This window comes from Diadema setosum, chromosome 17 (assembly GCF_964275005.1).
Source record: "Diadema setosum chromosome 17, eeDiaSeto1, whole genome shotgun sequence".
NCBI lineage: Eukaryota > Metazoa > Echinodermata > Echinoidea > Diadematoida > Diadematidae > Diadema > Diadema setosum.
This window is the reverse complement of record NC_092701.1, coordinates 9,024,867-9,049,909: the sequence shown is the minus strand read 5'-3', so window position 1 is coordinate 9,049,909 and position 25,043 is coordinate 9,024,867. Positions and strand designations below refer to the sequence as shown.

General features: G+C 39.3%; 1 protein-coding gene across 1 annotated transcript in view; it reads right to left on the bottom strand.

Moving 5' to 3' along the window:
- Positions 1-25,043, bottom strand: part of LOC140241150 (uncharacterized) — a 150,071-nt gene that overhangs the window by 37,484 nt on the left and 87,544 nt on the right. Inside the window, exon 6 of the mRNA XM_072320910.1 lies at positions 13,132-13,240. Coding sequence (XP_072177011.1) covers positions 13,132-13,240 — 109 coding nt within the window. The remainder of the gene's footprint in view (positions 1-13,131; positions 13,241-25,043) is intronic.

Below are 25,043 nucleotides of genomic sequence, written 5' to 3'. Positions count from 1 at the left end.
AAGGGAGGGGAAGGGAGGGGAGGGGAGGAGGGTGGACCTGGAACAAGTCAGTAAAGGGCTGATTTCACGGAGCACATGAATGATTTGCGAAGGACACGAATGGTAAAATCCAACATTCGTATTTTAGTCTGTAAAAGATCACCAAACAAATGTGGGGGTATGGAAGCGTCGTGAATTGTTTGCAAATGTCATTTTTACTTTGGCTATAATTTCAAAAGATTTTGACAATATTTGCAAATGTTTTCCGCACACTGGGTTGTGATTTGCTCGTGATTTGTTGTCGAAACATTTCTCGGGTTGCAGAGGAACCAGGGGAGGGGTGTATAGACCTAAAATGAGTTAGTCACACATGTATCACATGATCACTGATATCACACAAGGAGTCAAGTTTAGGATAGGGGGTAGGCATTGAAGAGTTACAGATCAGGAAAACAAGTCAGTCTCATACTCTATCTATCAATGTTGTCCATAGACAGGGAAATATGGGGGTAGAGGATGCTAAGGGGGTACAGACCCAGAACAGCTATGTGTGTATGTTCAATGATCCCTTTCCCAACAGAATAGGAGAGGAAGGGGGGGGGGGGGTAAGGATGGAGGGGTGGGGTCAGGGAAGGGGTGCAGACCAGTCACAGGTCTTACCCCCTGGAGGCAAATCAAGGAAGATCCACTGATGATTCACACCCCTTTCCAGGTCCTTGAATTCATTCAATTACCTTGTCTACCCCTGTCTGTCAGTCAAAACCTCTTCTCCTTCCCTTTCGCTCTCCCTCTCATGTTTAGTGGCATGTGTGTGTATCCATTACCCCCCCCCCATCTTCTCACCCTCTATTCATGCATGTTCTAGTAATCTCCTTCTAACTTTATATCCTCTTGATGCAATACATGGCTTAGTCAGTTTGAGGCTTCCTTCTACAGCTTCCTTTTATTTACCTTGTACTGGCATTTAAACATCTACCAAGACTATACATGGAGACCTCTATTTCATTTCATTTCATTTATCTGTTTCCATATCCAAATAATACAAAATAATTGCAAAATAGCTTAATCCATTTGTATAAGAAAGTGAAGGGTCATGAACCACTGCTACAAATGCAAACAATAATACAAAAGTATAGTAAATGTGCAGCTGCACCTACATGTACGAACACCGTGATCAACATACTTGCTCATCATGAATTCACTGTGAGTTTAAATAGCCCTCGCTAGAAAGGAACATGGATAATATGGATATGGAGGGAACTTGCACAAAAAGCAAAGCTCTATTGATGAATGGTCTTTGCATAAATGTTTAACTTTCAAGCTATATCGACTGGAATCAAGTTTATTGATACGTACAGAAGGAAAGTCTGTGGTTTCTTGCAGTCTTGAGTACATTTGAATATGTATTAGTTCACGAATCCTGGACTTGCAAAAACTTATAGCACGTGCTTAACTTCAGCAGCAAGAATCAGAACAATAAAAATGAGAACTATTGTATCATCCCTTCTAAGATTGAAAGTTAGCAATTGAATTCAGATAAACAGCATTTGTGCTAATATCAATGTGTTGAAATCTTCATGAATATCAGTTGATTTGTAAAATTTACACCGTCCAAATATATGGCAAAGACAGCAGTTACTGATTTCTGTTCGTCTGAATGTAATCTTTCAATCTTCAACAACAGTAATATCCAAGAGATGAGAAAATCAATGTTAGTCTGAATATATATTCTGGAAAATCACATTTCACTTTAATAGCTTAACTGTGAAGAATCCATCAAAGTAAAACACAAAAAACAAGAGTACAAACATGCAAAATTACTCTTTCTTATCTTCTTGGATTATAGTTCAACATCTTCAGTAGATAGCACTGAAGGGCCATTCCAGGCAGCCTCACAAACAAATACAATTATTGAATAATGAATGCAAAATAAACAAACACTGAATTTGAGGCATAAGAAATTGAGAAGAGAGGTAAGGTGATTAAAGACGCTAACACAACTGACAGAAAATGAGCCAGTCAACAGACTCACAGGTTTTTAACCCTTTGAGCGCCACATTATCTTATTTTCTGTCCACAGGACACTATGTGTGTGAAATTCCTGCACATTAGACTCATTGAAAGAGAAAGGGTTAAAAAGATTTATGCTACAGTCTCTCTTATCCTAGCAGTTCCTGTCTCCTTGCTCCTTGACAGCATATGATACAACTACCATGAATTCAACCTCAAACACTATGGCCCAAATTCACGAAGTTGGTACAATTGAAACCATGGTTTAAACCACATACAATTTGTAAGGGGCGCCAAGTGTTGCATGGCCTATTTCGTTACGAAATCAGTCATTTCATTGATGAATGAACATTTTGTTAACAAAATGATCATTTCATCGACGAAATGTTGTCATTTCATTACAAAATGATCATTTCATTGATGAAATGACTGATTTTGTAAAGAAATAGGTCATGCAACACTTGGCGCTTCATACAAATTGTGCGTGGTTTAAACCATGGTTTCAATTGTAACACCATCGTGAATTCGGGCCTATGTATTCTTTTTTTAAAGTTGAAAAGGCAAGCAGACAAAGTTACAGCACTACTAAGCTATCAAGCACAGCAGACAGAATGATGGGAAATCGTCATAAGCAGACTCGCATCAAAGACTGGCTGAATGACATGTACCACTTAATTCACTCTCCCCTCCCCTTTAATCATCAATGCTGACAACGCGGAGCCATGCCTACTCTCCAACCACCCAGCAACGTAGACTAGAGGAGCTAATTAGCGCTAGTTATGTAATTAACCGCTGCTAATTCTTTGAGGAGACAGACTCCGCTGCGAAGTCATTAATTACCCCTGGCAGGTAGTCTGATGAAAGCTATGCCACGTACAACGTTACAAGACTTCCCGGTGTGTGTGGGTTTGTGTTTGCGCGTTTGTTGATAAACTCCTAATTAGATAAGTGTAACACGATTATTTTGAACTCCTTTTCCCTTCTTGGGTTGCATTCTGAAACAGTAACGATTTACTCAACTTGCAACAAAATCCACTTCTATATTTCAGCTCTAGGCGTGATGTGTGCTCTTGAGAAATCAATGAGCATTCAAGAGTAATGGACTGTTTTTTTAAAAGCAAAATCTCTCTTATTTTTTTTTTGCATTTCCAGGAAAATGTTACACTGCTTGTTTGTTATTATCATATCAAGCTCAATTTTGCTATAACTAAACTCTTCACTATTTTTACAAGATTTGTTCAGGACTTAAAATCATAACCAATTTCCATATTACCCCCACCCTGCAAGAAAAAAAAAAAGAAGAAGAAATCGATCAAAGCAAGTTATGTAATGTAGGGCCTTCACCTTGGATAATAGCAAGCCTTAGCTCTGTGACGCAATCGCTAAGACGACTCAGCCTCCCGGGTTGGACGACGGAAACAGCTGTCTCGCGCATGTGCAGAACAGCATTTTTGGCCTAATTACCATCGTCTTAGTGTTCACATTGCAGATCTAGAGCTTGCTACTCCTAGAAACTGAGTTGACTGTATTGATCTTGTCTTAGCTCTTCCTCCAAGTGCATGTGAGTATGATAGTGTGTGTGTGCTTGTGTGTGTGTCTGTTTGTGTGTGTACCACCTTCATCAATCAACTATGCATTGGCCATCGGTTTTCCTTGCCTCCTCACCACCTGCGACCCTATGCGGTCAGGGAACCTCGCAGGGAAATCTATCCCAGAGACAGATGGCCTCAGATCCAGTCACCAGAAGCTTTTGTTTGCTTCTTCAATTTTCCTCACGACAGTCTTACCGTAAAACACAATATTTTTGTGAATTGGAGGTGACGGCCTTTTTCGTGGCATGAAATTTTTGCGAGTTGCCTCTAACATTCAATGCATGCCTATAGTGTAGACAAGAACTTTCATGTGCATCTCATTTTCGCGAATCTTGGCTCTCGCAAAATGAAAATGCACGCGAACATTCCTCGTTTTACAATATTTACCGGACATCAACTGTTGAGTTTGGACTAGTAATTGTTATCACAGTAGGATAATTTTTTTCATGCAAGTCATCTCTTTCTTATAAGCATAATTCTGAAAGTAAGAGATTTATTTGCTTGTACCCAAGGAGTATGCATGTAACAATTGTTGCACATGCATTGCATGAAGCATTTCAAGCAATGTTCAGAAAAAAAAAAAAAACCTGATAGATTCGCTCTTATCCTACCAGGCAGAATGACACTTATCACTCTGCCCATACTTAAACTGCCTTTCCAAAGAAAACAATAATGTTCATAGGACCTAATATTGTTGGAAGAATCTTTTCCGCACATATAACTCAGAGTGCTATCTTGTAAGCATTCACACGCAAATTAAAATTCATGTCTCAAAAATTTATGTGGCAGACACATAAAATGTGTCTCTGTTTTTCTTAAGCTGCTTTTTACAGCCGGGTCAGGTAAATTGTGCATTCCCTAGGTCTGCAGAGCTAACGATAGCTAGAAAACAAGAACGCATATCACATGTTCAGCTCATCACACTTATTTTTGCCAAAACACTTCACTGGAAATATTTCCTTCTGCAATATCACAGCAAAAAGAAAGGTAATTTCCACATCAATGCGGAAAAAAAAAGGTATTTCACAAATCCCAGTATAAAAAAAAAATAGCAATTACTTTCAAGAGAACAAAACTGAAAGAAAAACACTGTTACTATTCAAGAGCAAGATAACACATCAAGAAATTGATAATAGTGACTTGAAGACAGACTATCATCCAGGCCTTGTGAAACCCTCAGGAAGAAGACTGGGCAATACAGATTTCACCAGTGTGTTTTAAAGAGAGGAGAAAACCACAGAGAAGGAGGAGAATGAAAAGTTGATTTGGAGATAAGTGGGGAGAGGATATGACTAGGATCAGTCACAGGTTAGGAGAAAAAAAAACGGACATATCAAAAAGCCACACAATGAATGAAATAACCAATATTAAGTCTTACAGCTCTGCAGCACTGCACTCCAAAGTGCAGTACAGTACTTCGATTTTACAGGTTATTCAGTTTCAATGTCCATTAGCAAATTTTGCTGGTAGCGAATCACGTTTCAGCCAGAATAAAAAAACAACTGCAGCAATCACGGCAGAAGTTCAGTAAAAGCAATTAGCTTTACACTCTGCTGTTGGTAGATCATCAAAACCTAGAATGTTTTTACCTTTCTTAAGAACTAGTTTATTTCACAACCAAACATAAAGTAAACTTACTGTACATACCATGTCTAAGTTGACCTGGTACATAGAGTAAATTCAGATGAATAGAATGGTGGAAGTTTCATTATAATTGGACCCCACATGACAAAGTTTAAAAAGATCTTAGATTTTCACATTTTTATCAAGTAGTGATATGGGGAGAATTAGTTGAGGTACAAAATATCACAAAAACCATACTCTGGGGCAAGAACATATCAATTTTAACCCTTGTCCCTCAGAAGACATCAGTGCTAACTTATTAAAAAAGTGACAGGAAAGATACAAACTTTTATTTCATAAAACAAAAAAAAAATGTTGATAACATGTATGGGAACTTTGAGAGGGCATGTCATCATTTAATTTGTTTACATGATTGTTACTGATATGACTGTTTTATGAAAACATGAACATAAATAAAATTCCATGGCTTTCATATTCTTGTTGCAATTCTAATCTGACTAATCTGTTTGAATTCATTCAATTAACATCTGATCGAAAAAATTCTGCCTGTAAAATTTCAGATAGAATACATTGGCCAGAGGTCTCGCCAAAATATTTCACATACTGTACTGAACTTGAATGTGTTATTACAAGAAAAGCCAATTTCTGCATCTGTTCTCCATCTTACATTTTAACCCACAATGCCCTGCAAGACAAGGCTACTCCCTCTCCCTGTCACTATGTCCGCTCACAATGGATGTCCATGCAAACTGAAGACTGAAATGGACACCCAACGGAGGGAGAAACTATTAAACTGTCAAGTTTTTTCCGGGACGGTTGCGTTATCTTTGCCGACTCGCTGTAGCAGGACGTTTCCTCCTTCCCCGCCATCCAGGGGTCTCGCGGCCGCCCCGAGGAGGAAGGGGTGACGAAAGAAAGGCTTAACCACAAAATCAAATAAAACTCCATCAGTCCCACATATGTACAATCTGTGTATTTGCAGCTTACTCATTCAGTACATTATCCCATTTAGGTCCACTCAGTGTTTAGAGCAGACACTGGATGAATGTAACATGCGATGTTGTTCTAACACAGGAGTGACTGTTGCAATCTCAAGCAACATGAAAATTTGTGCAATATCCCACTCAAAAGGAAAAGAAGAAAAAATGTATTGACGTAGGAATTCTCAAATCTTTATCAGGATGCAGGTCTGAGTGAACTATAACTTGCTCTTGGCAGATGAAAGGAATAACTGTATGAGTTTGCAAAAATATCGGTTTAATCACCATATACTGAGCTGCTTCATTGATTTCTCCCAGAAAGTCGCTGGCAAAGGAACAGACCAAAACATACAAAACTGATACAAGTCTCACATGTGCTGACACTCCTCCATCAATGGGCGTGGTCTGACTGGCAAAAGATCAAGAAGTTTAAGATTGCAAAGTTTGGATCATTGGTATGCACGCAAGAAAGAGTGCGCCATTCGATGGCTAGTGATTGTGACGTAACAATGCACATCTGTACATGACAATGGCCTCGTGCCTCGGAGACACCGCCCGCAAACAGATCGAGAAGTATTGCGGGAAGTTTGCGGTCACACTGGCAAAACTTCGAGATCTTAAAGATCGCGATCTTACACTTCTCGATCTTTTGCCAGTCTGACCGCGCATAATATTTGTCTATTTTCACAGACATCTAGTGAATTAGTTGTGCAGTAGTGTGCATTGTTTCACTTTCAAAGCAAGTGTTCATCAAACATCATGTTCAGATAAACCCACCAACTTTCTCACCAAATAAGGGGAAAAATAATACTGTAAAAGGAGGAATGTTCACATGCATTTTAATTTCGTGAATTTCGCGAGAGCCAAGATTCACGAAATTAAAATGTCCGTGAAAGTTCTTGTCTACACTATATGCATTGAATGTTAGAGGCAACTCGTGAAAATTACATGCAGTGAAAAAGGCTGTCAGCTCCATTTTGCGAAAATTGCATGCCGCGAAAATATTGTGTTTTACAGGACATAAATATCATCATTCACTGCATGTTCAACAGAATAATGTAATTCCACACACTGATTTCTGAGAAGGAAGGCAGTTCTGGTTAAACTCTTTATTACAAAGTTGACCATTTGCTTCACCTAATATGCAATTTAGGTCACGTTTGACTATGCATATATGCAAGAGATGCTCAAGGGACTGCAGCTGAATAAAAGAAAAAAAAAATCACTCGACACTCAAGCAATGAAATGATAAAATAACTACATATTTGACAATCAATACGTCAAGTGTGCAGAAATGCTTACAATGTTGACCCACGAAAGAGACATTCTTCGTGGATGACTTGTGCAGAAGGATGTATAAAACACGATCTGCCTCCTATGGTAAGACACGCAAGAGAACAAGGGGGGGGGGTAGGGGGGCAAATGCAGCGAATGAGACAGCTGAGCTGGAAAAGGCTACCCAAATATTGACATTTTTCTCGCTCACCCATGCAAGTCAATTTCTTTATTTGTTTGGGGGTGAGTTCCGCACACACGAGGTTGGCTGGGTTCTGCAATCATACAGTTGGTCGGCCCAATCATGTGACCTCAGAATAGTGCACTATTACTATGACAGCAACGCAATCTACTTCTCTTTCCTCTCCCACCCCCATGTACAATCTAGAAATTTTACTGTTACTGCTTATTTGGCCATGACGAATCACATTTTACCCATGCCTCCTAAAGAAAGGCAATAACTGGTCTATTTCTAAATGCACTGTTCATTTTTCTGTTTTTGTACCTAAGACGGCAATATTCATTTCCCCATATCACAATATTGAGCTATTTGCCTTTTCTGTTGCAAATATCCTTCCACCGCGTCCAGAATATATGCATGATAATGGCTACAATTCTCCATTGACAACTAGGTTGTTTTCAGAGCTAGTTCTCTTATTGTTGTGTTTCTTTACATTCGGTAATTTTTCCGGACAAACTTCATCAAATTCATCCAAGCTGACTCCAGTATCGATAAGTTTGGGTCCTTCAACTCCCCCCCCCCCCCAAAAAAAAAGGGTATGACATTCTGGTAGTAAAAGTGTTAATGTTTTGCTGTTGTTTTCCTCCCCGAGTCCCCTGCCATAATGTGCATGAAGATCAAGTTTGTGTTTTCCGTCAAACCCCGTCGTTCTACCATCGCGGTTTGCTCTTCTCATTAGGTAACATTATCCAGCCATTATACCCATCTCACCGTGATGTAAGGATGATACTTTACATTGGCAGGCTTGAATATTTTCCATGAGGATGCTTTTGCTCAGCACGGAACTGCTAGACTGCAATCCCCCAAGGGGTAAGGACATCTCAGGATCATGTTCTTAAAGGGAGGACTCACCGCTTGTATGACATTTGACAACCACAGAGTCTTGCCTCGAACAAAGCAACGCAAAACTCGAGCATTTTTGACACCACTTCAAAAGTAGAAATGCAAACATCATTTTTAAGAGAGGAAGCTATCATTTGCAAAACATATGGGAGTGTTTGCTGTATGTGAGTACTTTGACTTTGATGGTTTTCATATATTTCAAAGATAGCTGGAATCCCACATGCAACTTGAAGATGTAGCAGAACAAAAAATACAAGGCTCCAGTTATGGTAATGACTTTTGTAAAAATCTATAGGCCTACCTAACTGCACAAATTTTAAGTTCATTGACCAAGAGGTGATCCAGTCAAAAAAAGTGACATGGTTTGACACATACGGTACGCTAAAAGATATCAAAATATATGTGAAGATGAACTCTTTTTGATTTTATGTGCACTCTTGCAGAATTGAAAAAGCCATCCATATCAAATAAGCAGATTCTCTCCACAGAGTAACATTGACTGCTATCCAATTATCATGAATAGCAGTAATTTGAAAATTAAGAATGAATATCGAAATATCAATACTTCGATATAGATGGATACAGGATTATTCTTTTTGAAAATTTTAGGGGGAAAAAAGAGAGAATAGAAGCCTTGTTGACCCAGAACTCACATTTTCAGGTCTACCTGAAAGTCAACCTGAACAACTTTTTGTGGAATTTTGAGATGCACAGGGTAAGAAATAGCCTCACACTACAGATGGCTAACCTTGATGTCTCAAGCCCTCTTCCTGTTTCTCTGCCAAAAAGGATTTTCCTACCAACAGATACAAGCAAGCTTTTGCTTACCACTATCAACAGTGGCTGGTCCAGAGGGGGGCACACCAGGTGCATGCCCCCCTCTTCGTATTTTGTTCAAACAAAAGAAATAGAAAGAAAAATGGGGCATGCGCCCGCTTTGATTTTGTAAAGGTGCCTCCCCTTTACAGAATTCCTGGATCTGACTCTGATCAATCGCAGCTACTAGCAACAAGAAAATAAATATAAAAAAGAATGCTTAAGAAACAATGTTTGTGTTCTAAAAGATGTAACCTGGTTTTTTTTTTCTTTCTGTTTTTGAAGAACAATTCATGTTGAGCGTGTTGATCTCTCTCCACAAAGGCATACACTTGTAGCCTTCAAGATGTCTGTCTCAAACTTCCATCCAGGAAACAAGAGTTGCAGAACAAGAGCAACATAAATCCAACCGTGTGATGCATTTCCCCCTCTGGAGACTTAGTGACGGAGGAGAACACAATCTAACAAATTGATTCGGTTGCCATGGCAACCGGGCAATAAACCCAATTGCGGTATCCATTACCCCCTCTCTCTCCCTGAATATTTAGCCAGGGAAACTCCAGTGACATGTTTTTCCCTATCTTTCTCTGCATCTCTTGGAAAGAGTCTGCCCCGCTTTCTCTACTTGAGTGCATTCCTTCTCCCGCTACTTTGCAAATCCACTGATTTCAGCCCAAATTCCACCCTCCCCTCTCTCCCCTACCCATCCCAACCCATCCCCCCCCCACCACCAAAAAAACAAAAACAAAACCAAACAAAATAACAGACATCACGACATTTGTCAAACTAAAGATAAAGTACTATGTACCGGAGGGGTGGATCTTGTCCGCTGAGATTTGGAACATTAGACTTGTTTTTCTTTCATTTCTCTCTCTCTCTCTCTCTCTCTCTCTCTTATATGAAGTTCCAAGGAAAATCTAAGGGGAAAAAGGCCAAATCTTGGGATAGTTCAATCTTGATGGTGATAGGGCACGACACAAATCATGATTGAATTTTTGCATTCTCCATGACAAGATAATCAGGGTAATGCCAAAACTATGTGTCATTTCTGAAAGAGAATCTTGTACAAACCTCCTGACAAAATAGAATTCCATGCACGATTACATTCATCTCTAGGATATTCCCATTGGCAAATCAAATATGACAGTGGTACAGTATGTACTCTGTTCCTATCCCCCCCCCCCCCCTCAAAAAAGCAAACAAGTGTAATAAAAGTTAGTAGCATAGTATTTGGAATAAGTATTGACAAGCCACCATCACATTCTGTCTAAACTCTGTCTGTCGGCATCTTTCATCTCGGCTTAGTATTTCAGGCAGTAAATATGCTATTACCGGAAGATTGAGTCTACATGCAAGAAGGAAATAAAGTATCTCTAATGGATCAATATAAGTTTATATTGACCTTATTGGGGTACCATCAAAAGATCAATAAAAATAAGCTGAAGTCTGGAAGCAAGGCTAAATTTGGCAAAGCTGAATTTGTCAAAGCATACAATGTATATTGCTAGTGAAATTAACTGGAGAGAATTCATCATGTGTGTGGTGATGTAAAATGTAAACAGAAGTCTGTAATTCAAAGATGCCTTGCTTGTGCCTACACAAACTACTACTGTAAAATGAGGAATGTTCACATGCATTTTAATTTCGCGAGAGCCAAGATTTGCGAATTAAAATGCACGCGAAACTCTTGTCTACACTATATGAATAGAAAGTCTACATCTGAAACGTATGCGTCCTCCGATTCTGGGTTGCTCTTTTTTTTTTCTTTTTACATCTTCTGTCTCGCAGCCTGCGGGGAGAAACTTGTGGCTCCTGTAGATTCACCGTCACTCACTCACGCATCGCTTGACATTTTGACAAGCCCTCTGCAAAAATGCGTCCACAAGTTGTTGGTCAAAAAGCCACACGTTTCCTCTTCGTTACACATCTGAACGCTAAATACCCCTGGGAGGTAACTTTGGGGGATAATATGCATATGAGGCGGTTCCTCCTGCACACTCACAAGAAGTGAGCTCTCTTGACCTCTTGGTCTGTCTCCTTCTTCATCTGATAATAATCTTGCATATCATTGACTCATGCTTACTAGATTTTATCCTTGAAGTATTCGTTCTGAGCTAATACACTGGCCAGTATACTTTGATCCTGTAAGGACTGATCCTTTATCCTCAATCTGTGGAGGACGGACTGATTTGCTATAACGCGCATTTCCAATAGACACCTGCCCAAGTATTCTCAGGAATAATCTACAACGGGTTAAAAGGTAACAGTCAGTATCCTTATCCTAATTTTGCTAGAACACACATTTTTCACAGTAGTGCATTCTGGACTAGTCTTCAACGGGTGAAGCATTGATCTTTTAAGTATTCCTTCGAAGATAATTTACTAGCCATTCTTGCATTGAATTTCATCTTTCACATTATCCAGAAGTGTCCTGAATGGACAATGGAAGCTTCCACACTTGTACAAAAGTCCAATTGTAATTCATGTAAAAACTAGGAAAGCACTCTGAGAGCACAGACCTCCGCCAAGCATGCAGCTCATTTTCACCACTGATCTTGTTCTTCCATAGAGATATCAGTGATTTCCACCCATACGTACTTATAGCATTGTGTGCTGAAAGTCGCCCGATTTCCTAATATAGAAGCCTTTGTTACATCATAACCCCTCAGCTGCACGGCACGCCTCGCCCTAGCAGAAACTAGAGTGCGCACTTTATCGCGCGCATGCAAACCTCAAATACGCGCAGCCTGAACTCCCAAGTTCATTGACCCTACCTGCCAAAATATCAAAATCCTTCATAAATTCCCCAAAAATTCTCGGATCACCACCAAAAGTTAATCGTTTGTTACTTGTGTCATTCTCAACCTTTCCTGCAAGTTGCATCCAAATCCATTAACTACTTTTTGAGTTATTTTGCACACGGACAAACTAACTAATAAACTAACTAACGAACACACAAACAACGGTAACGAAAACATAACCTCCTCCCTTGGCGGAGGTAAAAATTATGGTGCTAACCCACTGCTCCATATATGGCTTATCAATGTAATTGGCCACCTGATCTTTAGTTCATCAATGTAAAGAAATAGGTTCACATTCTTGCATTCACTGAGCCAGTCAACGTTGGGCTGTTCACCACAGGATCTATAATGCAGTATATGCTTCAACAAATGCCTGCAGCCTCACAGTACCCAAACTGGCAAATAGCAAAAAAACTTTCGTACTGAACTGCCCTCTTTTGATATGTGCACAGTATGTACAATGCATAAACGCCTGGCTTCCATAGTATGAGAGGTGATCCTTGTCCGATGTGATCGCTATGCAAATGCCTATGGCACTGCACGTTATGTGTGACCTGGCTAGCTCAACTGTGATTGACCAAGTGAGATTCCATTCATTACTATTTGGTATATAAAACAGATATGGACTGCTTTTGTTCGGGGCATTGTCGATATTATTGCCCCTTGCAGCTCCTCAGGTAATAGCATGGAGGTGAGATTTCTGTGGCGGGGCAATAATATCAATAATGCCCTGAAGAGTGGTCCATATCTGTATATGAGTCCTCAGAAAGGGAAGTTATGTGGACCCATTAACACCAGCCTGTTTGACTGACAAGCCATGGAATTACAACAAACTTGTATGTGAAGGTGTCTTTTCCCTAAGGCTCTCCATTCTACACAAAGAAATTTGTCAATACCTGAACAGCCTGCAATACTGAAAAGAGATTATGAAATGTGCTTTGCAAACGTGACTACAAACAAGATTATTTTGCCATCTGAAAACCCTCATGAATGGAGCAGTGTCCCCTTACCTTTCTGTGAGACTTGAAAACATTGCACTTGAACACATTGGTCTGGCCATCGCGGGCGATGTAGCTGAAGATCTTCAGATCTTGAGAATCGTGTGAGACGTAGAAGACCCTGTGGACGAAATCAGAAATAACAACCGACGTTACAGAAATAGATAATCACACGCATTCATATTCTGAGAAACAAGATATCATCTATTCTTTTTTCTCACCCAGAGGATGTCTCGCTGATGCTGTTAGTTTCTAGGTGTCGCTATCACTAAATTCTTTCATGATATGCAGAAGCAGGATGAAAGTGGAAAGGATATCATAACAGAAATATAAACTTCATGGAGTCATAACCTTACATGCAAATACTTGTCATATTTCTAGAACACATTTTCGTCAAGGCAATCAGATAGATTCCAATCTCGCTGCATCCGATACTGACCCTAGTTGGGGGATGGGAATGAATAAGAAATTTACGGAAAATTCCTCATTGGAATGACAACTTGAAACCGACAAAGATAGAAAGTTTGCAGATAATCAGCTGCGCATGTAAAAAATACACTTATTTTGGGTTTATCTGCACCATCAAAAAGATATGCAGAATATCGTGACATATTTCAAAAAGCATTTAGGCATAAGTGCTGTAAAAGAAGAAATTTCTGCATGAGTAATATTTCACGCTAGGCCTGGATAAGATAAATTGCATGTGTTTTTAATTCCACGTGTTCTTTGCAGAATCGAAACATAAAATAGTGCTACATATAACAAGCAAGAAAAAAAACTTATGTACTTAAATATTTGTCCTAGTTTCTTGTCATGCAAAATGCGCAATCATTTTTATTTTTACGGTATGCTTGCTCTGCTAATGAATCCCTATACTTTGGAGAAAGTAGCACAGAGGGAGAGAGAGAGAGATGATGAGAAAAAGAGAAGATGGAGAGATAAAAAGAGAAGGAAGAGAGATTGGTGAGAGGGATGGGAAAGGGAGAGATGGGATGAGAAGTGGAAAGAAAGAAGAGACAGAAAAATAAAAAGAGAAGGACAGAAAAGAAAGAGAGAAAGAGAAGGTAAACCTGTTGACAACTTGTCCCAAGTATACTTGGGCAGGCGTCTACGGGAAATGTGCGCAATAGCAAAAGCAGCTCATTCTCAATGGGTTAAAGGTCCTGTTTACAAGATTACCTTGGGGAGCAATGATTTAAAAATAAAAAAATTTCAAAATATCACATTTGACGCATATGTGTAGGTCTGTTGTATCACAAAACATCTACATGTACCATATAAGATTTTCGCAATGAAGTCTAAAATATATATAAATATTTTTCTCAGTAAACCATAACTATAGAAGGTTTAGTATGGAAACATTTTCACAATAACTATTATTCACATTAAAAATTGTGTATTTAACAATACTTCACATTGATTATATGGATTCAAACTTTTACAGTGGTTGTTTCTATCCCTAACTCACATTTTAGAACTATTTTAAAGCACTAATGCTGGGTTTTTAAATATCTACAAATGGTAAATCATGCCTTTAAGACAAGCAGAATGGAGGAGAGACAATAGAAAGTGAAAGGGGTGGAAAAGAGGGGAGGATGAAAGAAAAAGGAAAAGAAGAACACTGGATATTCCGATATCTCCTATCACGTTGACTATCTTCATCAGCCCTGTGATGCCTCACTAACCACTTTGGACGCCACTCAGCATGGTAATTGCAATCACATTTATCCCCCGAGACAAAACCCGAAATACAAATTTGCCGGGTGCTAGAGATTTCGAGATGCAGACGAGATGGATTCTCCCGGACTCAAAAAAAAAAAAAAAGAACGCCTACCTCATCCTCCAGTGAGAACAAGAAGTGTGAGATGTACAAACCATGAAATCCTTTGACATTTCCATGCGAAAAGTGGAAATGATGTAGAATGTACCTGCACTACTTCTACGCATCCCCACCATGACAAAATTGTATGAGACGGCTTTCCCATGTCAGATTTCCACAGTTAGGAAGTATTTTCACAATGCTGCACAAAGTATTTTTCATCAAATACATATTGAAGAGTGATCTATTCCCAACATTTTTTGGGTCGTCATCAAATTCAAGCTTCTGCTTATGATGGTGGTCTACTGCATTTTGTTCCAAATAATTTGATCATATAATGAATGATTTTCCATTCATTCATGTATGCCTACAACTTACATACATATATTATATTCCATGATTGGTACATCATAATATATCAATTCTTTGTCCAATGTATGATTGATTTTGGAAAATTGTTTAAGATATATTTATTTTGTGAAAATGAAGAAATGATAAAATCAAATTAAATCAAAATCAAATCAAGTAATAAGGAGAGTCATTGCTCATTACTGAAATCTTAATTAGCCATTTTCCTTTACTTGGAAAAAAATTTGTACACGTGCTGAGGTAGATTTACACAAGTTTCTGCATTTTGCTAGGTGCCACCATTCTTGTACCTCACTGACATAATCAACTCTGACCAACTCATTTGGAATATAACACCCCCTGAAGAATGGATTAGTCACCTTGCAAGAAGACAAGTTGTGTCATATCAGGTTTTGAACCCCAAGGCCACTCCACAATAAACCACAAGACCACTAGACCACAAACCCCTTCAGGATGTTTATCAGTGGAACAAGATACTTTGCACCTCATCACTCACTCTCTAACCTTGGCATGAATATTCTAACACCTCTGAAAGTCAAGGCCAATATACGACATAATGGTGAATGATTTCAGGAGCGGAAAGGGGGGGGGGGGGGGGTAAGACACCCAACCCTTGCCTTCCGTCTTTTTTTCTCCATCTGGCAGAATGTGTGTATGTGTGTATGGAGAGGGGAGGGAGGAGATTTTCATCAGGTAGGTTTCACTTCTCAGACCTCAAGTACATATTTCATATTGATGAGTTTATGGGTAGCATTTAATCATCTGTCTTAGTATATATATATATATATATATATATATGTGTGTGTGTGTGTGTGTGTGTGTGTGTGTGTGCGTGTGTGTGTGTGTGTAATAGTCAGTAAGTTTGTTTTGCACCAGATATGGGCAAAGCAGAAAGGAAAGTTTTATGACAAGAATCTGATTAGTTGTAATTCTACACAGGATATTCACTTTGCATGTCATAAATCAACAAATTCAGGTGTACTATGTCACATTATACCTCTTTATCTTGGAGGTAAGGAGAATATATTTCTCCCATACATTCGAGCAGAGAGTGATTTGAAGGAATATATCTTATTGCTGCTGCTAATCTTAACAACATTTTGAATTCAACATCAGCCAATGCCACAAGAGCTAAAATACGATCTGGATTCACTATTTCCATAACAACTGGAGTCATGCAAAAATCAACTACTATCTGCATGCATTTGATGGCAGTGTAACTCATCACAAGTATAACTGAAGTAAAACAATGTAGAATTTGCTATAAAATAAATCTCTTCTCTCCCCCCCCCCCAAGAAAAAAGCCAAACAAACAAACAAACAAACAAACATACATACATACATACAAACAAACTAAGGAGAGCTCACCTTACAACATTACAGTATATTTTGGCCTAGCACTCAGAAATTGACAGTGCAGGGCATTTCTCATACCATCCCTCCAGCTATGGTTTGTTGGACAAAATGAAAGGTCTGATAGATAAAGACTAGTCATCTTACCTCATACTAACATATATGCACACTCATTCAAGTCCTATCTAAATGAACATAAAATGATGCAGTCTCCACATTCTTCTCCATCAACCACAAAAAAAAAAACAGCAACAGCTACAGTTGAACAGATGATGAAATAAAATTAAATGAAGTCAAAGAAGATGTAATTACCCTTTGTGCAGTAAATGAAAATGTAGTAAAATATAAGTTGTCTGCTTCTGATATTCTTCTTTCATTTCTTTCAAAAAAATGTAGATCATTCAGTAATGTGTCTGAAACATAAGACTACTCATGCCAAGCATTATAGAACCCCCCCCCCCTTCACCTTTTTGCATCAGATTGAATAAATCAATATTTATGATATGGAAAGTGCGTCTGCTTTGACAGCACCCACGAGTCAGTGTCAATATCACCCAGCTAAGCCCCCTGCAAGGCTGGAGGGGGAAGAGAGATGGGGAGCGAGCAACAGCACTGGGAGTTGCCCTTGGGGAAGATGTCATGTAGTCTTCCCCGGTATCACATGGCGGTTTAATTCGCACACCATTCTGCACATTCTCCGCACCTGGGTGTCATGTTTGAAGGGCGGAGAGAACACACCCTCTGGTGTCTGACCAGGGGATCGTGTTAATTATGGAATGATGAAATGAGGTATGGTGTCGATGCAAATGAGCATGGCGGAGGGTGGGAAGGATGAAACAGGTGAGAGTGACGATTATGATGATGATGGTGATGATGGTGATGAGGGTGATGATAGTGATGATGAGGGTGATGATGATGGTGATGATGGTGATGATGGTGACGGTGGTGACGATGGTGACGATGGTGACGATGGTGACGATGGTGACGATGGTGATGGTGATGATGATGATGATGATGATGATCTCAATGATGATGGTGATGATGACAGTGATGGTGATGATGATGATGATGGGGTGTGTGTGGGAAGAATGAAATGACATGTTAACCCGTTGAGGACGATTTGCTTTTGCTACAACACATATTTCCAACAGACACCTGCCCGAGTATACTCGGGACTCATCCTCAACGGGTTAATGATTGTTGGTGATAAAAGATGATGATGCACATGGAGGTGATAATGGTGGAGGTGGTGGTTAGTGCACGTGACAGAGATGATGATGCATGTACAGAGGTGATGCCATTATGATTTTGCTGGGGAAGATGCTGGTAATGATGATGATGATGATGATGATGGTAATATTATGATGATGATAATGATAATGATGACAATGATGATGATGATGATGATAATTGTGAAAGTGGTGGTTTTAGTTGTAATACTGCTGGTGGGTGTGGAATGATGATGATGATGATGATAATTGTGAAAGTGGTGGTTTTAGTTGTAATACTGCTGGTGGGCGTGGCAAAGGATGAGCGTGATGCTATTGGCAGGTGGTGGTGCAGGTGGTAGAGGTAATGATGTATGTGGAGGTGATGGGAAAAGGTGCTTTTGACGATGAGAATTATGAAATGATGATGACTGATGATGATGATAAATGATGATCAATTATGATGATGGTGATGGTGGTGGTATAGGTGGCAGAAATGATGATGCAACAAACTTTTGTCACACAGGTGCTGAGGACAGTGACAATGAGACGATGATAATAGTTGTGATGATATATATGTGCTGGTGTTTATGGCAATCATGATGCTGGTGGATCCTGATAATGGTGATGATGACGATGATGGTGATGATGATGATGATGCTGATGACGATGATGACGATGATGATGATGATGATAATGATGATGATGATGATGAGGATGACATATGCATATAAGATATAACTAACTGCTTACCGAGCACCATCAAGTTTAGAAATCAAACAATGCTGCAACAAGCAAAAATGGCAAATGCAGTTTGTTTGTTTGTTTGTTTGTTTGTTTGTTTGTTTTTGGGCAGAAAAACAAGACTAAATCAAGGTTTCTTGATATTAAACCCAGAAAGAAAAAACAAACACATCTGGTCTGCTTATAAAACCACAGCAAGTCAAGCATATGTGTATTGAGATCAGAAATGGGTACCAGTGAAATATAATATCAATTGTAAACTATAATAAACAAAAAAACAAGAAACTCATCTATTCTAGACAAAGATTTCTGCACAAAGAAATGCCAATTTCATTTTACAGTCCACATACACCCCCCCCCCCTCCTCGAAATTGTTATTGATCGTCCTTGGAGCAAAGCCACCGTCACACTAACATGGTAACACAAACAAGTGGTTTCATCAATTCTAATTGAGTTATTGGACCATGGTATGGAGGCACTGTAATGACACTGAAAGCTCTGCACTGTTGAGGCCATATATACAGAAACATTCATGTCACCATCGGAGTATGCTTTTCCCTAAACACCTAGTTCCACACTCAATTGAACAAGACCCACTCTCAACCCTTTGACTTCTGAGCTCATTCACATCTACTTTAACAAACAGAACAACTGGCTTTGGAAGACGCTGGGTGAGATGACTTGAAAATATTAGAAAAATGAAATAAGGCCGTCAAAATCACAAGCAGAGTTGTAGAGCATGTAGATTTTTCTTTGTGAAGAAGTAAACAAAGGAATATTTCAAATACTGTCGAGGAATATATTTTTGCAGCATGTAATTTTTGCACATTGTCACTGGCATTCAATGAATATAGTGTAGACAAGAACTTTAGTGTGCATTTTGATTTCACAAATCTTGGCTCTCGCGAAAATTGTGAAATAAAAATCCACAAGAACATTCCTTGTTTTACAGTTTGTATCTTGAATCACAGTACTGATTGGATACAAAAAAAAAAAAAAACACAAAAAAATACTAAAGACTGTGCTGAGGAAAAGGTGTTATGAAGAGGGTGATACGATAGCTTGAACACAGATTAGACATCTCTAGGCCCGTTCACAAACAACGAAAATCGAAATTTCAATCGCGATCCAAATTTCGATTTTTTTTTTCGACCGTTCATACACAGGGAAAAATCGCACTTCGCAGCAAGGAAAGAACGATCAGTGGCCAAACTGCGCATGCGCGAATCTTGCATGACCGAAGACTGACCCCGCAGTCCCAATAGAGTTTCGCACGCGCTACGAACGATGGGATTAAAAATACCGATTTCCGAATCTCGATCGCGCTCACACACACGACGCTTGGCAAAATAATCGCGATTATTCTGAAAAATCGCACTAATAGTGCGAGTTGGATCGCGATAAGGATCGCAGTAATTAGTGAGATTTTTCTGTCCACACTGGAAAAAATTTCGAAATTTTGATCGCGATAAGAAAATCGATTTTTAAATCGCACTTTTTCCCTTGTGTGTGAACGGGCCTTTTGGCTCGGAACCAGAAAGGCTCTCATTCAAGAGACCTTTTGAGCTGTCAGTGTTCTGATTCCACACTGACAAATATGCAACTTGATATCACATGTCTGACAATCAAATTAAAATTGATGAAATTTGTAATGGACCACTGAAACCTTTTGTGTGTTCCCGAGTCGGAGAAAGTGACCATGTGACTGGCATTGTGCCCTCGCCAATAAGTGACAGGTTTTGTGTTTGTGTTGTCGTTGTTAATGTTTTCCCGTTACATGATGGAAGCTAAAACCAACGCCCCAATCACTCAACCAATATAAATGTGATGATGATGATCTAAGAATGCCTGTGGCTATGAATGAAAGGAAAGGGGGGAGGGGAGAGAGTGGGGGTGCAATCTGATGTAATCTCCTCCTTGTCATCTAATGATGGATGGATGGATAGATGTTGTACTCACTCATCCATGTTCCTTTCTCTATTTCTTCTTTCCCTCCCTAATCCTACCTTTATCTCTCTTCTACCTTCTCTCTCTCCCCATTTATTGCTCTTTCTATCTCTCTCTCTTGGTCTTTCAGGTTCTCCTTCAGTCTCTAGTTTTCTCCTCCTATCATATCATTGCTTTCTAAATCCATTTTGTTTTCTTCCATCATCTTTTTCACTTCTCATTTTTCTCTCTCTCCTCTATCTTCCTTTTGTCTTTCTGCATCTCTCCTTCCATCCCCTTTCTTCCTCTCTCTCTTCTTTCTCTCTTTTTCATTGCTTTCTAGCCCTATTTTTCCTTAAATCTCTCACTTCTAATATCCCAAACTCTGCATTCTTTCACTTCTTTTCTCCCCTTTCCATGCCTGTAGTTTGCTCCATTCAATTTTCATTTTCACAGTCCTGTCTTCTTTCTTTCTCTCATTACCGTATATATGCCACGTATTTTGCAAGATTTTTATTTTTCGCAGATTTTGTGAGTCGGTGCTATCCCCAAATTTAAAAACATGAAAAAACATTAACTCTGGTCCCTACATGAATGTGATGTGCACGCATACATTTCTCCATTCAGTTCTGTGCTTCACAATCTCAAATTTAACCATTCATAAAATTGTCGAGAAGTCCAGATTCACAAAAAATTTGACTCGCTGAATATATGGCGTATATAGTATCTCTCTCTTTCTCTCTTTCCCTCTCTTTTTTCTCTCTTTCATATCACTTTCTATCTCTCTTGTATTTCCATCTCTCATCTCCTCTCTCCCCTTTGCATATTTCCCTATACACCTTCTTTTTTTTTTAATGTCTCATTTTTTCTTCCATATTTCTTATCTCTGTCATTTTCTGTCCATCTGCATGTCTGTCTGTGTCTGTTTGTCCGTCTCTCTGTCTCTCTCTCTCTCTGCCTGTCTCTTTCTCTCTCATCTTCTTCTCGAAATTTTAGCTCCATGGTTTCGGACGGATCATGTGACAAGCTTCGGGCATGCCGAGTGCTGCAATCAAACATGCGTAGCGGGTCAGGATTGTCAAGCGCGAATGTCGCTGGAAATATTCTACGACTCCCCCGGATCAGTGCAAATTAGCCCCTCCTGCTGCATACATGTATTTTCTTTGGCATAACAACAAAATATTCCAGCCCGCCCGTGCCATTAATACACGACTGTTTGTTTCACAAGCATGAGTTTGAGGAGCTTAGCACCTGCTTTTGTCCTTGACACTGGTTTGCTCTTGAATATTGACAACTCTCTCTATGTTACTTTTGTATGAAGGAGGGATTAAAATATGAATCAAGCCATTTCATTTCTTTAAAAAAAAAATATGATCAAGGCTACCCATAATGAAAACCATGGTCATATCTACTTCAGATATGATACTAGATTATTTGATTATTTTTAGAATAAAAGACAGAAAAAAAAAACTATGACAGAGAACAAAGGGCCATCTAAACATGCTTACTTTCCTGCTTTTATTTATTTATTTATTTTTTTTTTTTTTTTTGAAGTAAAGTTGCCTATTTCTCTTTGGAGGGGGATATATATATCAAGGTTGAAAGTAGCTTTTTTCTTCCCTCAAATTACTTGGTGGCTGTTTGTACAAGTACGTAATCGAGCTGGCCTTCGATTTGAAATTGGACCATCACATAATGGCAGACTGCATTTGCAATTGTGAGTTTTGATGGGAGTGGAAGGGAATTGGAGACTAATGTCTTCTGACCATCAGGTATGGACACCTAATGGGTCAAGTGGTCAGTTGGAAGGTAGATGAGGAGTTTGAGATAAAAGGGGAGACTGGGATAAAGGGGAGGATGGGGGGAGAGGAGGGAGATGAAGGGGAGAAGAAACAGGAAGGTGATGGAAATTGAAAATTGAAAATAGGGGGAGGTGGAAGAGAAGGGGGAGAAAGTGGTGGAAGGGGGATGAAGGGGAAGTGGAGGAGAGAGAAGAAAAGAGTAGGGGAGGAAGGGAAAAGGAAGGAATGGGGAAGGAGGTAGAAGAGGGGAGGAAGGAAGGAGCAAGAGGGGGAGATGAAGGGGAAGAAGAGAAAGGTGATAGGAATGGGAAATAGGAAGGGGAGGCGAAGCAGGAAGGAGGAAAGAAGAGAGGGTTATAGGAACAAAGAAGGGGAGGTAGAAAAGATGAAGAGGTGGAAGAAGGAAAAGTAAGGGAAGGAGAAGAAGAAAGAAGAAAAAGAGGAAGAGGTAAAGGGGATGTGGAGAAAGGAAGAGGGTGAAAGAGAAAGAAGATGAGGAAAGACATTAGATGAGGGAATGGGAGAAGAAGGAAAAGTGGGAGGAAATAATGGGAAAGATACACCTTCCATACAGGACAAATTCATCTCACATGGCTTTCATATTGAAAAACTAGAAATGTCGCTACGGCGACTGATGCCTCCGCCATAATGCATGATTCTCCCAATAGGTGTATAGTACAATGTCTTGACAATGTGTGATGACAGTTTAACATAACTGGCAAAATATCGAAATAACAGGTTTGTCAGAAATATCTTGAATGTTCACTTTCCACGAACTGGGTTTGCTATAATTGTCTATTAAAGAGTGCAGGTACACATATTTGGGGAATTGACAATTTTTACTTGACTTCTGACCGACCTTATTATAAGTTTATGCATTGAGTATAATTTTCAAGGTATGAAGAAAGAGTGTAATTACAGTACAAAATATTTTTTTTTCCATTTAAACCTGACCTTTGACCCTTAACCTTTGACCTTTGACCTTCTGGCTGGAAATTTCCCAGAGAATCTCCATCAAGTAATACATGTACATATATTAAACACTTTTAAAACTAATAATGCAATCATTGCATATACTAGTATGCATGTATGAGGGAAATACAGTAGTAACATTTTGAGGAGTTGACCTTGACCTTTGAACCCCTGACTATTGACCCATGACCCCTAAATTCCCTAGATAATCCCTGCCAGTCAGTACATGCATATGTACCATGCTCCATGAAGATACATTGAACCATTTGCGAGAAAAGTGATATTGCAACATTTTCACCTAACCTTTGACCTTTTGACCTTTGACCTTATGACATGAAACTCTCTCTGGAGAATCCTTACGCAGTAGTACATGTCTACACTAAGTTTCAAGAAAATAACTGCGGGCATTGCATAGATATGGGGGAAATAGCAACATTTTTAGCATTTGACCTTGACCTTTTGACCTTTGACCTCTTGTCAATGTCACTAGAATCTACTCAACTAATTGTCCCATCATACATCATCCTTGAACCAAGTTTGGTGAAAGCTGCTTCATCCAGTTTTGAGTTATCACATAAACAGATAAATTTTAGGATTTGACCTTGATCTTTGACCTTTGACCTCTGTCCGATTTCACTGAAAAACTAATCAAGTAATTGTCCCATCATACATCATCCTCCAACAAAGTTTGGTGAAATTTGCTCCATACAGTCTTGAGTTATCGCGTAAACGGATACAATTTCATGATTTGACCTTGACCTTTGACCTTTGACCTTTAGCCGATTTCACCCAAAATCTTATCAAATCGTTGCCCCATCATACTTCATACTTGGACCAAGTTTGGTAAAATTCCAGTAAATATTACTCAAGTTATCGCGTAAACGAAAGCGGACGGACGTACGGACGTACGTACGGACGGACGGACAACCCGAAAACATAATGCCTCCGGCACCACTTCGTGGCGGAGGCATAAAAAATCAATATTTGAATCTTTTTCAATATATTTTTTGATACTGGAAGGCACAATCGTGAGACATTCTTAACAAGTTACATTGTGTCTCCATAAGAAAAAATGTAGACACAAAATGTCAAACACACTATAAGCAGGTTATCATAAAGATATACAGAACTTTTCTTTCAAATTAGGAAATAAAAGATACGGCTGTGAGCCTCAAACAAGAGTGGCAATCACAAATACCTACTGATTCATCATGAAATGGCAAGCTGGAAAGACAATGACTTACATATTTCTTGGCATTTAGGTTTCTTCAAATTCTAGACAACACTGAATCTCTCTGTGAAAAAGGCCTCCTCTTCCAATTAACAGCTTCTTTTTTAATATTGGTTTTCATATCACAGGAAAATGAAAATGAAAGAGAGCACGTATTGGAAGGCGATAAATATTCATACGGTGTCTTGTCTGTTATATGCGGCCCACTCTTTGTACAAAAAGTCACCAAATCATGATGCAAAACACATCTTTCTGATAAAGCAGGACAAAGAGAGACAGGGGCAATACACTCTGTTGACGCCTCCAGAAGACCTCGGAGGAGAATGTGTGATTGAACGAACCCAGTTTTCGGGACATCCTGTCTGTCCGCTTGATTTATGCAGTTTATAGCTCGAGAAGTAGTTATGAAAAACCCTGCGGAGCTCGGGTCAAGAGCTTTATATCTTGTTAAAGGCACAAGTCAAGTTTCAAATGCCTGAAACTACGCTTCACTACTTGTT